Source organism: Mastigoproctus giganteus, chromosome 3 (genome assembly GCF_048544385.1).
Source record: "Mastigoproctus giganteus isolate SK-2022 chromosome 3, ASM4854438v1, whole genome shotgun sequence".
In the NCBI taxonomy this organism is placed as follows: domain Eukaryota; kingdom Metazoa; phylum Arthropoda; class Arachnida; order Uropygi; family Thelyphonidae; genus Mastigoproctus; species Mastigoproctus giganteus.
In genome coordinates, this window is record NC_143577.1 from 381,536 (window position 1) to 404,948 (window position 23,413).

General features: G+C 43.5%; 1 protein-coding gene across 1 annotated transcript in view; it reads right to left on the reverse strand.

Moving 5' to 3' along the window:
* The window catches only part of LOC150087598 (uncharacterized), a 73,535-nt gene extending 50,412 nt beyond the window's left edge, over nt 1–23,123 (reverse strand). Inside the window, exon 1 of the mRNA XM_090369880.1 lies at nt 22,901–23,123. Within this exon, the coding sequence (XP_090226006.1) occupies nt 22,901–22,985 (85 nt within the window). The 5' untranslated portion in view covers nt 22,986–23,123. The remainder of the gene's footprint in view (nt 1–22,900) is intronic.
* Between the last annotated feature and the right edge of the window lie 290 nt (nt 23,124–23,413).

Here is a 23,413-nt window from a genome sequence, read left to right on the forward strand (position 1 = left end):
CCAAAAAATCCCAATTACGGGGTGTGGGCAGTTTTCCTGTGTCGCTAGTGGTGCATGGGCCTGCCCCACTGAAATCTGGGGCCACCTTTTCTATTAGCCTCTTACTTCTGCCTTTCTCCCCCAGTTTTCAGTCTCCCTCCCCTCTCATCTATACACTAGCGAAAACCCCACACACCTAAATTTAAGCATGTCAAATCACCTTTCGCCCATATTTTGGCCTTTTCAAATTCAAGCGACACCACCCTCACGCAATCGATAAGTTAAAAAAAAAATTTTTTTTTCCTTTCTTTAGGTCTTCGCCGCTGAAATCTCAGGAAATTACGCGGCAGCACCTGCCAGAGTAACTGAGTCTACTGGGTTCCTGGTCTGCCTCCACGGTGCGAAAGTGGGGCAACGTTGGGCCTCAGCAGGGGTCCAGCGGCTAAACGACCAGATGAACAACGGTACATGATACTACACAAATACAAAGCCCAGACACTTGTAAATCTCTGGCATTTCTCAGTGAACTGGTTCACCCACAATGAAAGCAACGCGGAGATGGGGGAAACCCCTGGTGCCGTTAGACATCAATACACTTTCACTTTTACCCCAATTATGGCAGCACACCATAACCCCTATAATACCACAAAAATCAAATTCATCCAACTGAATGCTCGACGGGCAAAGGGTGTAGTCGACCAAGTCAGTCACAAGGTCGATGAAATTAATGCAGACATAATCATATTACAAGAACCGTATACTCACTTCAACAATTTGGAGTGGGTATACGGCTCTTGTAATATGATTGTTCTAGTCAGAGGGTATCCCCTCAACTACAAATTAATACCAGCAGATGATACCACCCCGTGGGCTACAATTCTAATTAGAAATCCCGACATCACCACAACCAAAAATCTCGCACCTGTGCACGGACTGGGCGGCCTGCGCTCAAATTATCACCGCACTAGGTGCCCTCTACATAATCCCGCTATATTGCAGACCTGGTGAAGACATCACCACAGCCACCAGATACCTACAACATGCTACCAACTTACTAAGAGGGAAAGAATTATCATCGGAATGGACGCAAACTGTAGATCCCCAGCCTGGCACAGCAATTCGCCCGACAGGCAAGGTACTAGGAATGGCCAGAGACTGGAGGAATTTATTACGAGCCCATCTATTGTAGTCCTCAATAAATCAAACCAGCTGCCAACTTTTTGCAACCTCCGTTGGGAGGCTACAATAGATGTCTCTCTTGCCACTCGAAACATAGCAGGAAACATCACAGACTGGATGGTCCAGGATGCCTGGACCACTTCCGACCATAGGGCCCTGACATTCCAACTTAACAGGAACCTAAATCGACAACAGCCAGAGAAAGGATGCTCCAACGCTATGCGTTGCAAACTGGGACATGTAGACATGTAGACATGTATAGTATCTTATGTAGGACGGCACCTGAACGAAAGTTCATCTCCGTCTTTGTACACTGTGATGGTTACAGAAAGCACTGTAACAGGCCAGAAATGTGTGTAACGTTATGTTCGTGCAGTGTATATGTTGTTGTGTTGTTTAGTTGTTTCTGGCCGTTTTGTCACCAGGCAGGCGATCACCTGGAAAGCCTGCCCAGTGTCCGTCTACACCACGGGGAGGTAGGCCACAACTGCGCAAGAACCATGGCCAACCTCAACAGTCACGTACTGAATGTCCAAAGAGGATTTGGAGCCATTCAAAAGAACCCCGCGCCAGCAAGCCGGCAACAGCGCGCGCACGCACGCACACACACACACACACACACACACGCACACACACACACACACACACACACACACACACACACACACACACACACACACACACACTCACTCCCAGGAGAAAGGACAGCAGAAGACGAAGAAATAAGGATGAGAATAGCATAAAGTAAAAAAAAAAAAAAAATAAAATAAAAATAAAATCTTTATCCATTTCTTGCCCACATCTGTATGCAGTGCTGCCCAAAGTGGTCCACAAAGAGAAAAGGTGTATTGTCAAACAGAAGTTGTAATGTCATTCAATCATGATCGGCAGGAACAAGTTCTAGATATAATTCTGAATTCTGTTAATCTGGAGTGGTGTCAGAAGTCTCTGGTAGATGACGGTATCACTGAGCAGAGGTTTAGTTGAAGAGAGTCTTGATACTGGGACATGTTCCAGAAAACCCTCACAGACAACAAAAATAGAAAAATGCAAGAAATCAAAAGGGCTGGCAACCTTGACGAACTTCAGAAGACCGCCACCGAAATTATAACTGTGGCTGCAAACACCTCAATCAAACGGAGACGGCCCAAACCTGGAGCTGTACCTTGGTGGAACCAAGAACTTCAACAGGTTCGCAAGGATGTCCAGACCAAAAGGACAAACTTCCAAAAGGCAAAAAGAACTTGGCCTGAGCGGGAGGTGGACGCGCTAAGAAACTTGTATAGTGGCGCCTCAGTAGCCAGGTGGGCGGGAGCAGCAGCAGTGCGTAGCACACGCTTCTTGATTAGACCGGGGTTCGAGCCCGTGACCACCAAATACGGAGGATGCGGAAAGGTCAGGGAATGACCACCGCATATCCCGGAGCAATATGGCCTTTGTTGCTAATGCTCCTAAAAAAAAACAACTCTGTGCTGACTGCAACCCTGAATCTGCACCGGACCTGAACCATGCTGGCAACTTCGCTGCCATCAAGCTTCTTTGAGGATCAGAATCGAACACCTGACTCGATTCCTTTCCAACCCTACCCGGGCGGGGCGGAGACACCTTGTCTCCCTCCCGTTCAACCCCCTTCTTTCCTCTCTGGTGAGGCATGGGCATGCCTCACTGACTAACTTCTATCGTTTTATCAACTTCATACTTTTATCTTTACTCAGTCTTCTGTCTCCCCTCCTACTCTATCTATATACACACACTCGATTTAAGAACACTCAAAATAATCTTCGCCCAGTTTCGCTTATTCATCTACGTAATATCATTTTGCTTGGCTGCATGCTGTATGCAGACAAGGAAAATGAGTATATATATATATATATATACACATCTATATTAAGATATACACATACATATTATGAATTTTTTTTTTAAATTCGGTCCTAGCCGCCGAAATCTCAGGAAACTAAGGGCAGGACCTGCCAGAGTAAATCTTAGTCTACTGGGTTCCTGGTCTGCCTCCAAACGTCGCCACCGTAATAATAATGCCTTATGAATACGTCATCAGTGGGCTAATCCGTTGTTCTAAGTGGGCCGAGGGGTAAAGGTCAAGAACTCGGAGATAGAGCTTAAACCCCTTTGAGCGTTGCTGTTTCGAGGTGACTGCGTCTTGTTCTATTTCATTTCGTAAGAGTGCTTTTGTTTGTTCGTGTTTCATAAAAGTGCGTTGAAGTTTTTGATAATCCGTGAAAATGTTGTGAAATTATAAAGAAAGTTCACGTCTTTGGATTTCCGTTGAAGGATACGCTTTAACTGACAAATGGTCGAAAGATATGCAGAGGAAAGACTTTGTGCAATCTGAACATTCAAAGGTAAGTTTGCTAAAATAGGTTTGTGGTTCTTTAATAGCAGTTATCTTAAATCATCATCATCATCATCAGCCATTTTCATTCCACTGCAGGATGAAGGCCTCTCCAGCAACTTTTCAGTTCCTTCTGTTTTGTGCAATGGCCATCCATTTACTACCCAAAAACTCATGTATTTCATCTATCCATCTCCACCTTTGTCTTCCAGGTTTTCTTCTAGCTCCTCTTGGACACCATTCTGTTATTTTCTTAGTCCATCTGTCATCATGTCTTCGAGCTATGTGTCCTGCCCAAGGCCATTTTAATTCTTTAGTTTTGATAAGAATGTCCTTTACTTGGGTTTGCTGCCTAATCCATGTGTTTCTCTTCTTATCTAACCGTCTGATTCCCAATATAATTCGTTCCATTCTTTGCTGTGTAGTTCTCAGCTTCTCTTCCATTCTTTTGGTGAGTGCCCAAGTTTCACTTCCATAAGTCATGGTGGGGAGTATACATTGGTTCATTATTTTACGTTTCAGACAAGCTGGGATATTGCTCTTCAGTATGTGACTATATTTCCTGAATGCTATCCATCCAAAATTTATTCTTCTCTTGACTTCCAGCCATTTATCATTATTACAGCTAATAACTTGTCCCAGATAAGTATATGACTCCACCTTTTCAATTACTGCTCCTTCAATCATTATTTCCCTTTCCGTGGCATACTTGTTCATCATTACTTTTGTTTTAGCCATATTCATCTTTAGTCCAAAATCCTTACTAGCTCTGCATAACTGATTAAGATTTTCCTCTAATCCTTTGGGATCGTGGCTTATGACCACGATGTCATCTGCAAATCGTAAATGGTTTAGGTACTCTCCGTTCACATTGACTCCTTTCTGCGACCAGTCTAATCTTCTGAAAGCTTCCTCAAGGGCAGCAGTAAACAGCTTCGGAGATATTGTGTCTCCTTGTCGAACTCCTTTCTCGATTTTAAATTTCCTACTGTCTTTGTCTAGTCTAATAAAGGATGTAGCACTCTCATATATTTTCTTCAAAATCATAATATATGGAGTATCTATGCCTTGTCTTTCCAGGGCCCGAAACATTGCCTTATGCTGTATGGAGTCAAATGCCTTTTCTTAATCCACAAATGCCAGGCATAATGGTGTTTTATATTCATTTGCTTTCTCCATTATCTGTGATATTACGTGAAGGTGATCCATAGTTGAGAATCCTGTCCTAAAGCCAGCTTGCTCTTTCGGTTATTCTCATCAAGTATTCTTTCTAATCTGTTAGTAATGACCCTTGTGAACAACTTGTAGATGTGGGATAACAAGCTAATTGGTCTATAATTTCCAATTTATCTCCTTTCTTATGCAGCAAAACTATGATTGCATTATTCCACTGCTTAGGCGTCACACCTTTTCTAATGCACTTTGTGAAGTGTCTTGCTAGTTTTTGTGTTATGTCTCTTCCTCCCAATTTCAGCAACTCTACAGTAACTTCATCTTCCCAGAAATCAAGTATATGAAGCTAAATTTCCATCCTCACTTGAAATATATGTCACAGAAAATAAAAAATACTCGGCCATGATCATCCGTATAAGCCGTGCAGACTGGGGCCTAAAGCGCCGGGCTCTGGCCCTCATCTATAATGCCATATTTGTGCCAATAGCTTGCTATGGAGCCTCAGTATGGTGTACTTAGGGCCTCCCTCGACCGAAATCGCCGTAAACTAGACTCCATACAGCGTTCTATGCTCCTTGCCGTAACAAGGGCGTGCCGTACAGTAAGCACCCCAGCTCTGCAGCTGCTAGCTGGATGTATACCCCTACACCTAGAGGTAATAAGAAGAGGATTATATCAACGATTGAAGAAGAGTATTCCCACTGAAACAGCAGGCATCACTCTTAACCTTGATAACAACCCCAAACAGGAAAGGAAGAGAATCTCTGAAATTATGTACAGGACCTGGCAAGAGACATGGGACACCACCAACAGAGGATTGATAACCAAAACGTTCATTCCCTCTGTGAACCTCATCAGTCCAAAGCCTCCTCCCTGGTACTCACCAGGCCGCCATACTACATTTCTATTTACAGGCCACGGACCCTTTAAAGCGAAGCTAACATCCCTAGGCATAGAAGAAGATCCGCTGTGTCACTGCGGGGCTGAAGAAACGTGGGATCACGTGATGTATGATTGCCATGAATATGACGAGTTCCGGCTAAGGTTTGCCACTAAAATGCAAGAAAATCCCCGGCATTCTGAGCACCTGATTATAATGGACGAGCAGCGCTATGCCGCCTTTACAGAGTTTGCGCAGTCTGTCTTCACTGCTAGACGGGTTAGGCTTGTTTGTTTGTTTGTTTGTTATTTGGTTTTTAGGAGCATTAGCAACTAAGGCCATATTGCTCCGGAGATATGCGGTGGTCATTCCCTGACCTTTCCGCATTCTCCGTATTTGGTGGTGACGGGCTCGAACCCCGGTCTAATCAAGAAGCGTGTGCTATGCACTGCTGCTCCTTCCCACCTGGCTACGGAGGCGCCTAACGGGTTAGGCACCCAAACACCACCCATTGAAGATCAAAGTAAGAAACTTCCTGGATATGATAGTCCTCTCAGGAGAAGGAGAAAAAAAAAAAAAAAACACTCCTTCCTTCCTTCGTCCCAGGAGTGACAGAACCTACACCAGCACAGCTCAGCTCAGCTGCTGCCTTTAGGCCTCCCTAGCCACGCTCCCTTGCGTGGTCCTTTGGCTCCACTCCCTGGCGGGAGGGGGAGTTCATCCCTGGTGTCCTCCCCCCCTCGCCACCCCTCTTTTTCACTCTGGTGGGGCATGGGCCTGCTCCACTGACTTGGGGGTCATCTTCCCTATGGACCCCGTATCTCTGTCTTTTCCCCCCAGTCTTCAGTCTCCCTCCCCTTCTCTAACTTACAACTAGTGTCTGAATCAACTCCAAATTGTTTGAGCCCTACATCCAAAAACTTAACAACATCAAATCGCCCAACTAGTACTCCCTTTGTTTTGGCTGACCCCTATCTGTATATCTATAGCGTGTTTTTTTTTTTTTTTTTTAGGTCCTTGCCACTGAAATCTCAGGAAATTAGGTGGCAGGATCTGCCAGAGTAAATAACTAAGTAGTGTACCTGGTCTGCCTCCACGGGGCGGAGTGGGGCAACGTTGGGTCCCATTAGGGGCCCAGCGGCTAAATGACCAGATGAACAACGGTACACGACACTACACAAAGACAAAATCCATATACTTTTAAACCTCTGGCATTGACAGTGTTCTGTTTCACACCCACAATGTATAGCACGCGGAGATGGGGGAAACCCCTGGTGCCGTTGGACCCTAAACACACTCTACACTCTACTAACTTCATCTTCCCCCGGGGCTTTCCGATTCTTCATTTTCTTCAATGCATGTTCTACCTCATCAGGAAGAAAATGGGGTATGTCGTATGTGTTGCTACTTTGCAATCCATCTTCCCCACTGCTGGTATCATTCCCTCGCTCCTTGTATAGTTCTCTATAGTAGTCTTCTGCTGTTTGAATTATGCCTTCTCTGCTGTTTATAAGTACACCATCGCTATTCTTCAGTTTCAGTATCATTTGTCTTTCTGTTTTACTGCTCATGGCTGCTGATTTAAATCCTTTGTTTTTCCTTAATGCTTGTTCTACTTTTCTTGTGTTAAATCTTCTTATGTCCTCTCTGAGTCTCTTTCTAATGGCTTTGCATAACTCAGTATACTCAATTTTCTCCCTGTCACTGTTTTTCTTGCTCTTCATTTGTCGTCTTCGGTTCATCATGACAAGTGTTTCTTGACTAATTTTTTCTTCTTTGGATTTCTTTATCACTTTCAGAAAATTGTAATATTCCTCGTCGAAATCTTGGTCCTGAGCAGTCTTCAGAAGCTCATACTTGTTCTTAAGTTCCAGTACATACTGCTTTTTCTCCTCTTCTGTTATCTCAAAGACCTTTGTATTATTTACTCGAGTCAGTTTTTTCCTTTCCTTTCCTACATCTATATCAAGTGTACATCTTACCATTCTGTGATCACTTCCAACATTTACCTTATTCAGGACGGTAACATCATTCACAATATATCTTCTGTTAGTGAGCATGAAGTCGATTTCATTAGTTGTTAATCCCTTTTGGCTCTTCCATGTCCACTTCCTTTTCATCCTTTTCTTGAAAAAAAGTGTTCATTACTGACAGTCCTTGAGATTCTGCAAATTCCACAAGTCTTTCTCCTCTTTTATTTCTTTCACCAATTCCAAAATTTCCTATAGTTTCTCTTTCTGCGCTGTTTTGCGTTTTTCCAACCTTAGCATTGAAGTCCCCCATAATAATAGTGTAGTGGGTTTTCTGCTCATCTAGAAGACTCTCAATTTCAGTATACATTTCTTCCACGTCTTCATTATCATGGCTCGATGTTGGTGCATAAATCATTATAATCTTTAGCTTGTACCTCTTAGAAATCTTGAGTATTAGCCTTGACACCCTTGGTGATGTACTTTTGAATTCCAGAATGTTGTTTTTAAAATCTTTATGGACCAGAAACCCAACTCCACCTTCACTCCTTTCACTGTTTCCATTGGTGTACAGCAGATTTCCACTTGATAAACTTATAAGTGATTCATTTCTTCTTCTTGTTTCAGCCAAACCGATGATATTCCAATTCACATTTTCTAATTCCTTTTCCAGCTCTAATATCCTGTCTTCACCGATGAGTGATTGTACGTTATAACAGGCCAAGTTCAGTTTCCGTGCATGGCAGCCTGGTCGTACCCAGAGATTCTTAGCACCCTCTGCTTCCACTCTGATCCTCTCGCTGCCGTAAGAGGGAGAGTGAAAGCTGCTGGGGACTGAGGGCCATTTGTATTGTTGTGCTCTCATTGCTGGAGGGTTTGGTCTTTTCCTCTTCACGCTGACCAGGCGTCTTGAAGAGAACCACTCTACACGTTCGTTGCCACCTAAGTGACGTAACAGGGCTTACCATCGAGAAGGTGTGCATGAGTGGATTTTAGGGAGGCAGGCCAACCGGACTTCTCCTAAATCTTCTGTAATAGAGAGATATTGGATCCATCCCTGTTTTAGGCTGAGTGTCTGATAACACACAGGATACCTGTTCCCCTTTAAGCCCCCTAAATAGGAGTATTTAACATAACAATAATGCGACGATAATACATAAGAATACGAAAGAGATATCTTTTTGTCAGAATATGAAAGTAAATTTCGTCTTTTGTGGTTTCATTTATTTATAAAATATTCCTTTCACGTATTGGATACACCGAAGAAAACTGCGCGCGCTTCTTTAAGAAATCAAAACGTCTCAATATTTGCGCGATACGTAATATTAATTTTATTTATCGAAACTTTTAGCGCCGATAAATGCACGAAATGTAATTATACGCAAATTTCGAGAAACTGTAGGCCTGTGCACGCGGATTGAATTATCCTTAGTTGTATAAGTCTTATACTATAAGCTAATAACAATAGTCTACGAGATGCTAATAATAAGTAAAGTGAAATTCAGAAGAGATGACATTTTATTTCATATCGTTGCAGGTAGGTCAGATTCATTTCGAGCCATCCCAGATAGTTAGATGGACGTCTAAATTTGATGAAAGAAAAAAGAGAATCGCCATAGATTTGAAACATCCAAAATAAATTCACAGAGCTCTTCCATCACATTTTAGGGAGGATGTAGATTTACTTGAGCGTGTACAGAGAAGGGCAACAAGATTGGTGAGGGGAATGAAGGGATCCTCTTATCAAGAGAGGCTTAAGTTCTGCAAATTGCAGTGGCTGGAGAGTGATTGAGGTGTATAAGGCCTTTAATGGGTTGAGCACACTGAATTCTGATGGGATCCTTCCACTTGTTCAGATTACGAACCTAAGGGGGAATAAATTCAAATTAAGAAAAGACAGATGTAGAATAGATGTGCGGAAATTTGCCTTTAGCCAGCTGGTGGTTAATTGCTGGAACAAACTTCCATCTGTCCTTGTGGAAGTTGATAGGTTAAATAAATTTAAGGAGGAACTGGACAGGCATTTGGAGGGAATGGTGTGATTTTTTTTTTTTTTTTTTTTTTTTGGCTGATGCTGCATAAGCTCATACACTTGCTTTCTTGCATCACATGCCATGATTACTATTTTCCGAACTGTCCGAGCTATTTGTGATCACAAGCACTTACAAGAGACAGTCCCGAAAAGAAGAAGCGAAGAAAAGACGTTAAGAAGGCCCAGGAAAAAGAGTATTAAGAGTAAACGTGATTATGAAAAAGCTCGAGAATTTTCTACAGTCCCACAGTTAGCAGAGCGCCTTAATGAAACATACAGCGCCTGAATGCTGACAAGTTATTTCAAAAAATAACTGTATCGTGTTTTTATGTTTAATATTTCGGCAGCACCTCCCTCCCATTGCGTATTCAGTCGTGATTAGTGAAGATGTGATTTGTACACAGCGCTGAAAGTCATAATTTAGAAAGTCAAAGTGAATGGAACTTCCTTCGAAGGCGAATAGTTTCAATCAGATTACTCACATCAAAGAACAGATAATTGGAAGCAGCAGCGATGTTAATAATATTTCTTTTGTTTTAAATGGCGCTTCTACTTTTTATTATCTGTTTATTCTCTTTCGAGATACCCATAGACAGCACGTGGCTAGAGGGTGTGGTTACGTTATATCAGCATTTACATGAACTTATTTACAATATTTGGAGGTGAAAAAACACAGAGTACGTGGTTAATGAATTAATTGTTAAGTTGCTTTAATTAATTACTAAATGATTGTTAAATGCTAAATATTATTATATAAATTAGTGTTCTTATTATATTTGTATCTGCTGGTACACATTACCAAAGATTTCTGTCCTATACATTTTATCTGTACATAGTTTCTCTGCATCTATATTTAAATTATTAAAATAATTCACAGTATTTGCTGGGAAAAATCTCCCCAGAGAGTCCAATTGAGTCAGTGGGCACTTGAGACTTGGTTCTTCCCTCTTTATTCTCAGTCGTATCATCCGAGGGCGAGTGATCACGTTTCCCACTTTCGGCGCATCTGTTCTCTCCGTTAGTAGCTTTGCCAGAGTTAAGATGTTTCTGGTTGTGATGATATACTTCCACGGTGTGATGTCCAGATTGGCAGACAAGACCGCTCTTGAGATGGTAAACGGTTTCCCGGCGATCTTGTTTAGCCATCTCAGGAGCCAGTATTCTACTCCTAAGAAGGCCTTGATGTTGTTCTCGGGGGCCGATGACCAGATAGTCGATACGTACAATGGATTCGATGTAACGCATTTAAGGATGTATTGGATGTTAAGATGAGGGCTTTGGAGACCGGTGAGTTCTTGTCTACTGCTCCAGAGTGCTGCGTATGTCTTTTTCCTAATGTGTTCGAAGTGAGGTATGAAGTTTAATCCTTCATCCCACTTAAGGCCAAGGTCAACATGTGCGGGGGATTCTTGGACTCTGGTGTTGTTCACTAGAATCGTAATTTCATTTTTCTTCTTTTTGTTGGTGAAGGTCATTTGGGCAATTTTCTTTTCATTAAGTTTCGGGCCAATGTAGTGCAGATATTCTTCTAGTTTCCTGATTGCCTCCTCTGATAGATGGGGTGCAGTTTCTTGTTCTTTAGAGGTTACCAAAAAATTTCAAATCGTCAGCATATGTAATAAATTAAATTGTTCACAGTTTTGAGCTAGAAATGGGGCATGTACTATTGCGAAGAAGGTGGCGGACAATACGCGCCCTTGAGGTACTCCCCTGGAGATACTTTACTGAATTCAGTTGCGGGGGTCATTAATTGTGAGAGAAAATCAGTGTTTGAATTCATACGCGAACAATGACATTTGTTAGAATGTGAAAATAATGCGTACAGATATTCCACCCCACCGAAGTATTGATATTTTCGTCTTCGGTGTTTTCGATATCTCCACACGCCTACAAACTTGTACAGCATTCTTCGATCCTTCTTCTCCCTCATCCAAATACTGTTCTAGGCTTCGCTCTTGTCTAAAAAAAATTGCAGATGGCCGGAGAGAGAATCATTTTCTGGTGGATGCCAAAACACAAATTAGCCATTTTAAATTCTTCTGGACGCAAATTAGTGATCGATGAAATTCATCTGAAAACTTACATCGATTACAAAGGTGGAAGCTTCCTGGGAAATTCTTTTGATACTACCCACGCATCCACGAGCGCTTATGTATTTGTGATTCAAAGCTTATTGTCAAATCAGAAAGACGTCATTTATGTTTTATCCCCGAAAAAAATTACTGCAGAAAAAAATCCATTCAGTTTTGAGAAAATTATTGCGGGCTCGAAGAAAATTGGTTTTGATGTTGTGGAATTGGAAGCGATAATATTTCAATTTAGTGAAAAAGTATTTCGGAGAAATAATTTAAAATTGTCTCATTAATACTATTATCAACATTTTTCTCAACAATTATTGTAAAAAGCCGTATTAAAAGCAACGCATTAACATAAACTTGGAACGTTGAAAATGAGCTAAATTTAAAAGTAAAAATAAATTTAAAAGTAAAATAAATTTCTAAATATGGTAACCAAATTATTAGATTTAAATAATAAACGTATACTTCAGTTGGACTACAAAACACATTCAAAATGTAATAAAACAGTTAACTATAAAATGCGTCTCCTCATTTTTTCACAATGTTACGATTAACAAAAATTATCACACTTAACTATCAAAAGTGAAATATCTTTTATTCATTCGTCTCATTTATTTTTTCATATTCGCCACATGATTCCGTCATGCGCAGAAAATAAAGTACATTCAAATCTCACTTTCGCTTTTCTCCATTCTGCGCAGCGATGCAGCTTCGTGTACTTCTTGTGGCCCACTTACGATCGCCTCGAAACCGCCCTGGTCGGGCATTACTGTGGCGACGCTCCAAGGGGAAAAGTTGGGCCTCGGTAGGGGTCCAGCGGCTAAACGACCACACGAACAACGGTACATGACATCGCACAACTACAAGTCCACACACACACGAACAATGGGCACAACACATCTTTTAAATCTCTGGCTTCACCGATGCAGACAACATACGCGGAGATGGGGGACATCCCACGAACCGTTACACCTCCAACGTACCAAATACGAGATCCACACGCTTTTAAACCTCCGGCATTCCGAGCAAACTGGTTCACCCACAATGGAAGCAAGACGGGGATGTGTGTGTGTGTGTAGGGGGGGGATCCCTGGTGCCGTACGACGACAACAACAGACACTTACACCCCATGCAGTTGGTGCCAGTGAGGGGATGGTCAACAATCCCACGAACTTTCAGAAGAAGACAGAAGAGGTTGTTCCGTTTTAGCTGTCGCAACTTCAAAGTGGGGGAGGGGGGGAAGTAAAGGTCGAGCGCAATATTCAAAAGAGGGGTGTTCGTGTCGAAACGAATGGCTTCACTGTACTCAACTGGGACTGCAAAGTAATTTTGTATGTTACTAGCGGTATCCAGGGTGTCCCCTATGTCCGCCGTGTGTTAAGCGTTGTTTTTGCCAGCAGTACGTCGAAATTCCTCTAATTTATTAATGATATAATAGTTAGCAAGATGATTTAGAATTAATATAATAAAATAATAAATGTGATTTTAATAAATAATAAGGTATGAGACTTTAGAATTTTGAAAGAGTAAAATTTTGAAAATTAAGCTTATCTCTTTAAGTTAAACTTTATATGTATTTTAAGTGTGTGTAGTGTGTTGTTCCTGTTGGTTGTGGCTGGCGTCTGGCATTTAGCAGCAGGGGGTCGCGGGCAAGGTGTGCCCCAACCCCCCGCTCCCATCCCTAGCCATGTGGAGGCAGCCAGATTCTACTTTCACTAATTAAAGAGGGGGGGGAGCACACATGCCCCTTCTAGCAGGGCACAATCCTGTCCTAGAAGGGGCACATGTGAGGTTTCGTTGCATTGTCCGCTCCATGCGGGGCCCAACCCGCCCAGAGCGGACGTGCAACTCAATTAATATAGGACTTACTAGACTGTTCTTTCTCTCTTCCTTCTTCGCTTCCTTCCCCTTACTTTCTTTTTCTTATCTTCACCCTTTCTATTTTGTATGATTTTTAATTATAATATTCTAAAATTCTTAATTTCTAAAATTATTTCTAAAATTACTTCTAAAATTATTTCTTTTTGTCCCAGCGTCAGCTCTCGCAGGGCTCATCCTGGCCTAGAGCTGACGCCTGGCATTTGTCAATTGTCTGGGCTCCCACACGCGCAGGGCCCAATCCTGACCTAGTGGGGAGCCCAGAACCCTTGTTTATCTTATATCTTGCCACAACCCAAAAGGCGCGACAATATATACTTTGTGTTCTCACTAGTGGTACTCTTTGCACAACACAGTATGCTTTCAAAGATTTCCTTTAATGTTCCCTCCCCAGCTTGTTGATTCCAACCTCATACAGTAATTTTGCATTGGGTGCTTATTAGGATTAATTATAATACACATCTGTATGTGACAAGACAAGGCAATACATAGTTCATACTTTTTATCCTTCCCAATCAGTACTCAGTTGCTTTATCCTACATTGACTTGCTTATTTCAAGAAACTCACAGTTAATTTGACTGTCACAACAGGTGTAAGTATTCCTTTAACTGTGGGTATATTGTTGGTGGTTTCATTACTATGCCTATGCGTGTAGTCTTCTAGTTGGTCATCTTTTTAGCATTTAGTTTTCCTTAATCATGCTCTTTTCCTACAGGCTACTCTATATTCACCTGCAGCAGACGTCTGCTGTAGCAGGCATGACCAAGTATGCCATGCCAACACAGCAAGGCAGAGAGGCTGGGATGCATCTGCCTGTTTTACCAGATCCACTTTTAACTCAGGATTACATAAAGTAATACATGTTCATCATATACTATTGTTCATCCTGTCAGCATACAGTTTCCCTTTCATACATTGTTCCCTAGGCTGCTTGTTGATTTCAACAACTTACAGTAGTTTTACATTGAATGCTTGTTAGGCTTTGGCATAATACACATTTGCATGTGACTTGATTAGACAATGCATATAGTTCATTCTATTTAGCCTTCCCAATCAGTACTCAGTTGCTTTATCCTGTATTTACCTGCTTATTTCAGGAAGCTCACAGTTATTTGGATTGTCCCAACAGATATATCTGTGCACATAACTGTGGTTTCATAGTTAGTGATTGTATTAATACACCTATAGTGCAGTCTTCTAGTTGGGCATCTTTTGGTATTTAGTTAATCATAATCCTGCTCTTATCTTACAAGAGTACACTTTAACTTAGGTTTACTTAAAGTAATGCATACTGAGTAACATACTATTTTTTATTTTGTCAGTGTGCAGTTACCCTTTCATTCCTTGTTCCAAGCACAGCTTGTTGATTTCAACATCATACATTGGTTTTACTTTGTGTGCCTGTTAGGTTTAGGTTTAATACACATTTGTATGTGTCAAGATAAGATAATGCATATAGTTCTTACTATTGAACCTTCCCAATCAGTACTCAGTTGCTTTATCCTACATTAACTTGCTTAATTCAAGAATTCACAGTTAGTTTGATTTTCACAACAGCCATAATAATACTTATGACTGTGGTGTAAGTTGGTGATTTTATTTCTACCCCTGTAAGTGCAGTCCTCTTGTTGGTCATCTTTTTATTATTTGGTTTACCTTAGTCTTGCTCTTATCTTACAGGCTACTAATATACATTTGCAGCAACCATTGCTGTAGCAGGCATGACAGAATTATTCCATGTCAGGACAAAAGAGCAAGGCAGTGTAGCAGGGCTGCAACTGCCTTTTTAACTGAACACACTTTAACTTAAGTTTACATATAGTAATACATATTGAGTGATGTATGCCATGCCAGGAAAACAGCAAGGCAGTGCAGCAGAGATGCAACTGCCTGTTTAACAAGAACACACTTTTAACTTAGGTTTACATGAGTTTATACTTATTGAGTCATATAATTTTGTTCACCCTGTCAATATACAGTTACCCTTCCATTCCTTGTACCTACACAGTCTGTTGATTCAACATCATACAGTAGTTTACATTGAGTGCTTTTTAGGTTTAGGTATAATATATTTTTGTCTGTGACAAGATAAGACAATACATACAGCTCATTCTATTTAACCTTCCCTTTCAGTGCTCAGTTGTTTATCCCACATTAACCTTCTTATTTCAAGAAACTCACAGTTATATGGATTGTCACAAGAGGTACAGCTGTGCACACTACTGAGGATATATAGTTGTGAATACATTACTACTCCTATAAGTGTAGTCTTCCAGTTGGTCATCTTTCTAGTATTTATTAATCTTAATCTTCCTGTAATCTTTCAAGAAGTACACTCTAACTTAGGTTTACATAGATTTTACTTGCTTATTTCAAGGAACTCACAGTTAATTTGATTATCACAACAGTATAAACTGGGACTGCAGTACGAATCGCTCGAGGGAATATCCCCGCTTTAACCGAATCAAAAGGGTGTGGCAATCTGCGGCTGCACGAACTTCACCTTCGCCGACACTCGCTCGACACGACTTCGAATGCGGTTGCGATTTGCGGCAATTTAAGAATCGAGGAGGAAACCATTCCACGTGAGACATTTCGGGGCATTCCACTTCAGGACTGCGGGGTGCGTGGAAGGTTAAAGGGACACGTGGACAGGGGGTCTCTCCCTTTACAGGCGCAGACATTAAGCTGTACGAACTCTGCTGGCGAAGTGAGTTCAAGTGTCGGGAGGACTTCGTGTTTCTCGTCATTTCGCAACGGGGGACGTCGTTAAATGCAGGTCGACAGGAGAGGATTCACGGCTCGATTCAATTTAAACGAATTAAAGTTGCTTTCAATAAGCTGGGCCGCAATTTTCTGGCGTTGAGGAAAGGCGGTGCCGCCTTCCACTTTGCGGAAGGTCATTCGCTCCGAGTACAATTTGAACTTCACGTCACGGTCGCGTACTGCGCACTGCAAAGACTTCTTTACTTATTTAAACTCTAGAAGAAAGGGGATGAATCAGATTGTTCCACTTGATATCGATGGTTCAACTGTTGATGATCCTGCTCAAGTAGCTAACAAAGTAAAGGAATATTTTGCATTGACCTCATCACTAGTCTGATGGACACATTGGGGGTTTGCCTTTATCAGTACCACATGTCTAGCCTGTGAGCCAGCTGGGGCCAGCTGTGCTTCTGTTGTCTTGTCGACTCTAAGTGAGGCGGCTTGCGCATAGGTATATACCTCCACCCCAGTATATACCTATGTGCAAGCCGCCTCACTTAGAGTCGACAAGAAAACAGAAGCACAGCTGGCCCCAGCTGGCTCACAGGCTAGACATGTGGTACTGATAAAGGCAAACCCCCAATGTGTCCATCAGACTAGTGATGAGGTCAATAAGGCCATCACTAACAACCTAAAAACGGAGTTAAAAAATATAAAAATCAAATCGATCAGACAAGTTAGAGACAAGGGGGTAGCAATAGAGACCGCCACCCAACAGGATTTAGATAAAATTAAAAACTGTACAAAACTTAATGAAATGAATCTCACCGTGGACTTACCAAAAAAACTAAACCCCACCATGGTCATCTATGGTATCCAAAACGAAACTCCAGAGGAGGAGATACTGGAAGACTTATACGACAAGAATCTAAGCAGCACCAAAATAACCATGGAGGAATTCAAAAAGGAAGTGAAGATACGCTTCAAAATGTTTTCCAAAAACAAAAATAGCAAACACTGGGTTGTTGAATTCACTCCCAGAATAAGAAAACACTTAGTGAATATGGGTAACCGTATCTACCTCGGCTGGTCAGTTCATACAGTCAAGGACTTCCTTATTGCCTCCCGTTGCACAAACTGTCTCCAATATGGCCATTCACAAAAATACTGCAGACAACCAAAACCAACGTGTGGACATTGTGGATTGGAGGGCCACCAACAATCCTCATGCCCATCAACATCAAACCCTGCCTCCTGCTCCAATTGCCTGCGCAGGAAGCGTGACGCTGCACACTCCTATCGAGACCCATCATGCCCTGAGTTCACCAGAGCACAGGAATTAACCAAACTAAGAACAAATTACATTCAATCCTAGAGCTAACGCCCACAGTACTGTCCGCTTCTGCCAACTTAACTGTCAGCGATCCGCATCAGTCCTGTCAGACCTAGCCAAGCTCTCCCAGGACAAAAGATTTGACATCCTCGGCCTCCAGGAGCTGTACTCCTACAAGGGCAAGGTCAAAGGCCTCCCCTACTCCTTCAGAATCATCCAATCTGACCCAGCAGTTGACGGATCTGGAAGGAACGCAACCTCAAGAGTCTGGGCAGCACTGGCCGTGGCTAACCCTTCCCTCACAGTCAGCCGAATCAATAGCCTTTGCACAAAATACGCAGCAGCTGCGTGCGTTCAGGGTAGTTTTGGGCAACTGTATGTCATCTCCCTGTACATGAGATGCTCCAGAGTCTCCCAGGAGATTGAGCCGTTCGTTAACTACCTCGAAAACGCAATGAATACACTAGTAGGGAAAAGCATAATTATTCTAACGGATGCAAATGCATCTTCACCAATGTGGAACAGCCCAACGGCAGACTCCAGAGGGGAAATCCTGGAGGAGTTGATTGCCACAAAAAATCTTAACATCTGTAACACACCTGGCCACCCACCTACTTTCTCTTCCGCCTCAGGAACCTCTCACATCGACATAACACTGTCAACCTCATCCATAGCAGACTGCATAAAAGAATGGAAGCTACATCCCTCATGGACGTCGAGTGACCACTCGGTTATAGACTTCTCCTTCTGCCCACTCATACACCATGCACTCAGGAGGAAATCCTATGATCTTCCCAGATACAAAATAAGGAACTCGGACTGGGAAAAATTTGACAACCTGGCCAAAACTGCATTCCTTAAGAATGACAAAGACCTGGCAAACCTGCCACCTCCTGACCTACTCTTGACAGACTTCATGACGCAGTGCACCGCAATCTGCGACTCCTCCTTTCGGAAGAGGTCCCACAAACCAAACTACGTGCCCTGTAAAGTGTAAAGTGTAAAGTGTGTTTAGGGTCAAGCGGCACCAGGGGTTTCCCCCATCTCCGCGTAGGTTACATTGTATGTGAACCAGTTTACTGGAAAAGCCAGAGATTTAAAAGTGTATGGACTTTGTATATGTGTGATGCCTTGTACCGTTGTTCATCTGGTCATTTAGCCGCCAGACCTCTACTGAGGCCCGACGTTACCCCACTTTCGCCCCGTGGAGGCAGACCAGGTATCCACTTGAATATAGTTCACTCTGGCAGGTCCTGCCACCTAATTTCCTGAGATTTCAGTGGCTAGGACCTAAAAAAAATAAAAATAAAATAAATAAAATAAAAAAAAAATAAAAAAAAATAAAATAAAAATAAATAAAAATAAATAAATAAAAATGTGATCACGTTGAGGAGGAAGTGCTAGGAGTTCAAAAGAAATGGTGGGCGAAATTGATTTTCACTTGTGGAATTTAGATTGTGTGGGGCGTTCACTAGCGTGCAGGTAGAGTGGGGAGGGAGACTGAAGACTGGGGGGGAGATAGATAGAAGTATAGAGCCGATAGGGAAGACAACTCCAGTTTACAGTGGGGCATGCCCATGCCCCACCAGAAGGAAAAGAAGGGGTGGCGAGAAGGGGAGGTGACAGCAGGGCTGTCCCCTCATCCCCCGCCAGGGACGGGTAGAAAGTAGGCCAGGCAAGGGAGCTGGCCTATTTGCCAACAGGGCATACATGTGGGGTGGCTTCAGTCGGGCGCCAAGGCGTCAGGGCTGCCCCATTTGGTATTCCCAGGAGTGGAGTGAAGATATCTCTGTCCAGGTTTTCAGTCCAGGTCTGTATGACATTTGTGCAGATCATGCTTCGTCTTTTATTAAGTAGTTACTCGTGGGATCCAGGTCCATCCACTAGTGGATATTCAGTAGGATAGGCTTCAGTCACAGTCAGGGTGGACTCCCGAAGGTCCGATTGTAGTCAATGCATTTGGTTAACAGTTCTCAAATGGAATCGGTGTCCTCCATTGTCCACCAGGGCACTACGTGCCCTGGTGGACAATGGAACTCACGGACCTTCGGAAAGCCCTGAGGAAGGCACGGAAGCAACTTAGCCGTGCAAGAAGGACCCAGAGATCGCCAGCTGAAATAGACAGACTAAATGAAAACTACCGCAGTGCACGGAAGCTCTATTTTAATGGAATTTACAAGGAAAAACACAAAGCGTGGGGAAAACTTGTTGAAAAATCCATGAGTACAGACCCTTGGGGCCTAGTTTACAGGCTCATATTTGATAAGATCCACCCAGGGGAGATCACTCAATCCACCCTGAATCAAAACAATCAGGAGTCACTTACATGGGAAGATTCAATCAACAACCTGCTCGATGGAATCATACAGCAAGACTGTCCCACCGCGGAGGGTACCACCCAAACAACGCTTCGGCTGGACCATCTAACCTACTCGGCCACAAGCTATGAGGATCCCTTCTCCCACATAGATATAGACCATGCAGTCAGCACGCTAAAATCAGGAAAATGCCCTGGACTGGATCTCCTGGAGGTCACAGTAGTCAAACGAATTTGGTCCATCTCCCCAAACACCCTGATACAGTTGTTCAATTCTTGTCTAAACCACGGTTCCTTCCCCAAGGCGTGGAAGCAGGCAAACTTGAAATTACTGCTGAAAGGACCGGACAAACCATCCAACCAAGCGTCATCATACCGCCCAATAGCCCTTCTCCCCGTCCTGGGAAAGGTGCTAGAAAAACTACTTGCAGCTAGAATACGCACATTATACAACTCAAAGAGCCTCAATTCCAATTTCCAGTTTGGCTTCACTGCAGGCAAATCAGCGGTTGATGCTATAAACCATGTCCTTGAGTCTATCTCATCCTCGGAATATACCTACGTCCTCGGTCTCTTCGTGGACTTCAAAGGGGCCTTTGACACCGTTTGGTGGCAAAGTGTCCTGGAGAGGTTGCGGAGGGCCGGGGTCTCCGCCCCAATCTACCGATTAATGTCCGACTATTTCACAGACCGTAGCCTCGTGGTCTACAACGGATCCTGCTCAGTAACCAGACTGGTCACTCGAGGCTGCCCCCAGGGATCAGTTCTTGGCCCCCTTTGCTGGAGCTTGGTCCTTGACGGGTGGCTCGCCACCGGTCAACCACAAATCACAAAGGTAGCCTTTGCAGACGACCTAATCTTGCTTATAAACGGAAACTCCAGGCGGGAATTGGAAACACTAGCCACGGATGTCCTGGAAGATCTGGACCAGTGGTGCATAACCCATAAGCTAACAATCTCAACAGAGAAAACTTGCCAGATGCTCTTAAAGGGCCACCTTGACCCACGTAGGCCACCAAAGATCAAACTTAGGAACACAACAATCAAACTGGTTGATTCATACAAATACTTGGGGGTAATGCTGGATAACAAGCTCAGTTTCATTCCTCATGCTAAGTACTTGCTAAGGAAAACCAAAATCTTAACAGGAAACCTAATAAAAATAACCAGGAAATCATGGAAGATAAAGCCATCAACGCTAAGACTATATTATAATACCCTTTTCCTCCCCACTGTTTGCTACGCTGCAGGAGCTTGGGCACCGAGCCTGAGCAGAGGACAAGTCCGCAAAATACTTCTGCGAGCCCAACGCTTCTTCCTCCTGGCCACCTCCAGGGTTTGCTGGACCATCTCCACCGCTGCCCTAAGTGTCATCTGTGGGAAACGTCCAGTAATATACGATGTGATTGACACCTTCCTGCAATACCAAAGAAAACAGCCCATTCCCAAGAGCATAGCACAATACAGCATAGATGCTGCCCTACCAACTAAAGAAGATAACAACCGGCTCAGACAATTGTACTTAGCTGACTGGCAAAGGGACTGGACCGATTCTCCCCTTGGCAGAATAACATTTACATACTTGCCAGAAGTTATAGAAATCAATAAAACAAGCAAGCCCTGGATCAACCCGGGACTCTATACAATGTTTCTACTAACAGGACATGGCAGCATAAATGCCAAGCTCTTCACTTTCAACCTGGTTGAATCCCCCAACTGTGCTTGCGGGGAGCTTGAGACGGTGTCCCATATCATCTTTGACTGCAGTTACTATGTGGACCTTAGAACACAACTCCAAATTGTAACAAACGTTTACAACCCCAATGACCTGCCAATGCTACTCGACAGCCCCGAGTCCTTCTCAGCGCTGGCCACCTTCGCGGAAAAGGTATTCTCCCGTAGAAAGAGAATACAAGCCACAGGAAACTAGGAACACAAGAATAAACACTGCTACAGATTGTATTGGAATCAATGTAAATCAACGAAATCAACGTATTGATTGAGTGCGCTTCAACTCCAGGTCAGGATTGGGCCCTGCGGGAATTGGGCACACTCCAAACCATGTAGAGCCAATGTTGAATTTAAAATACTATGGGTGTGTCCCGTGATCTAGGTCAGGATTGGGCCCTGCGGATCCGGGTGCACAACTATATAGATTGAAGCTGAGTTAACACAAAATGTGTTATTGATAACTGATTCTAAACAAGATAGTAGAACCTGGCTGCCTCCTCGCGGCTAGGGACGGGAGCGGGGGTTGAGGCTCTTCTTGCCTTCAGCCCCCTGCTGCTAAATGCCAGATGCCAGCCACAACAACATATACAACACTCCACACACACTAAAATGAACATCAAAGATCTAAGTGCCATCAGCATTAAGAATCCTAAACTAAATTAGTCCAATACGCCATACTACTCTATCTCGCGCCTTCCAAACTTCCAAAACTTAAACTAGCGATAAACTTAATTCTTCCCTAGTGCATTCATGTCACCCTATACTAAACTAACGCTAAACTTAAACTCCTCGCACGCGCGGGTGTAAATAGTAATCCCAAAGCAAAACGCGGCTAAACCTAAATTCAACTCAAAATAGTCACTTCAAAATTCAAAATTCAAGTCGTTCACTTTAGATGAATCATTACAATTCTGCTGGCAATAACTACCGCTTAATAGACGGCGGACATAGGGGGAACCCTGGAAACCGCCAGTAACCTACATAAATACATACATACATACGCACTTTGCGTTCCTGCCGTATCGGATGCGTCTACGGAGCACCCTCCGCTTTCCACTTTCGACCTCCTCTTCGTCTTCTGCGCGGACTCGTCTCGTGAGCTCCTCTGACCTCACGAGCGAGTCGTGGATGCACGAACGGACTTTGTTCCTTCTGTGACCCCCGACAGAGGCCGGCCGAGCGAAGTTGCGAGGCGAGTGCAGTGCAGATTTGTGCGTACGAAATTCCAACGTACGCCGACCGTATGGCGGGCTGTGGCGATTCGGAGTGCGGACGAAAAGGGATACTTACAGTCGAAGGTTTCCACGTTGCCACCGGCGACGTGGCCGATCGAAAGATGAAGAAGCAGCAGCAGCGGCGGCAGCGGGACGAGCATCTCCACGTTTGTAGCAGAGTCGGAAAAGGGAATGGACGGAAGGTCGGCGGTACGGAGAAGTCGTTGACGAACTTTATTTGCCGCCGGAGTGGAAACGAAAGGCGATGTAGCACTTCGACATTCGTTGTCTCCCGCGAAGACCTCGTGACAGAAGTGTGGGCGGGATAGGGATGGGATGGGGAGGGGGGGAAGGTTTCCCGAGTGAGCGGATGTGTAATGTTAACAGAAACAGTCAGATCGTGTGCACGTGCGAATCCAACACACCTGTTTCTGATATTTCAACATTTCACTTCGTCGTGTTCAATTATAAACGCGTACAAACTCGCGGCCAGGGGGGGGGGGGATCACTGGGCGCCTGTAAAGATCCTGGATGCATCCCATACAGAGGCTGGTGCCAATCAGTACAAGGTTAAAGCGCGCTTTCCGGG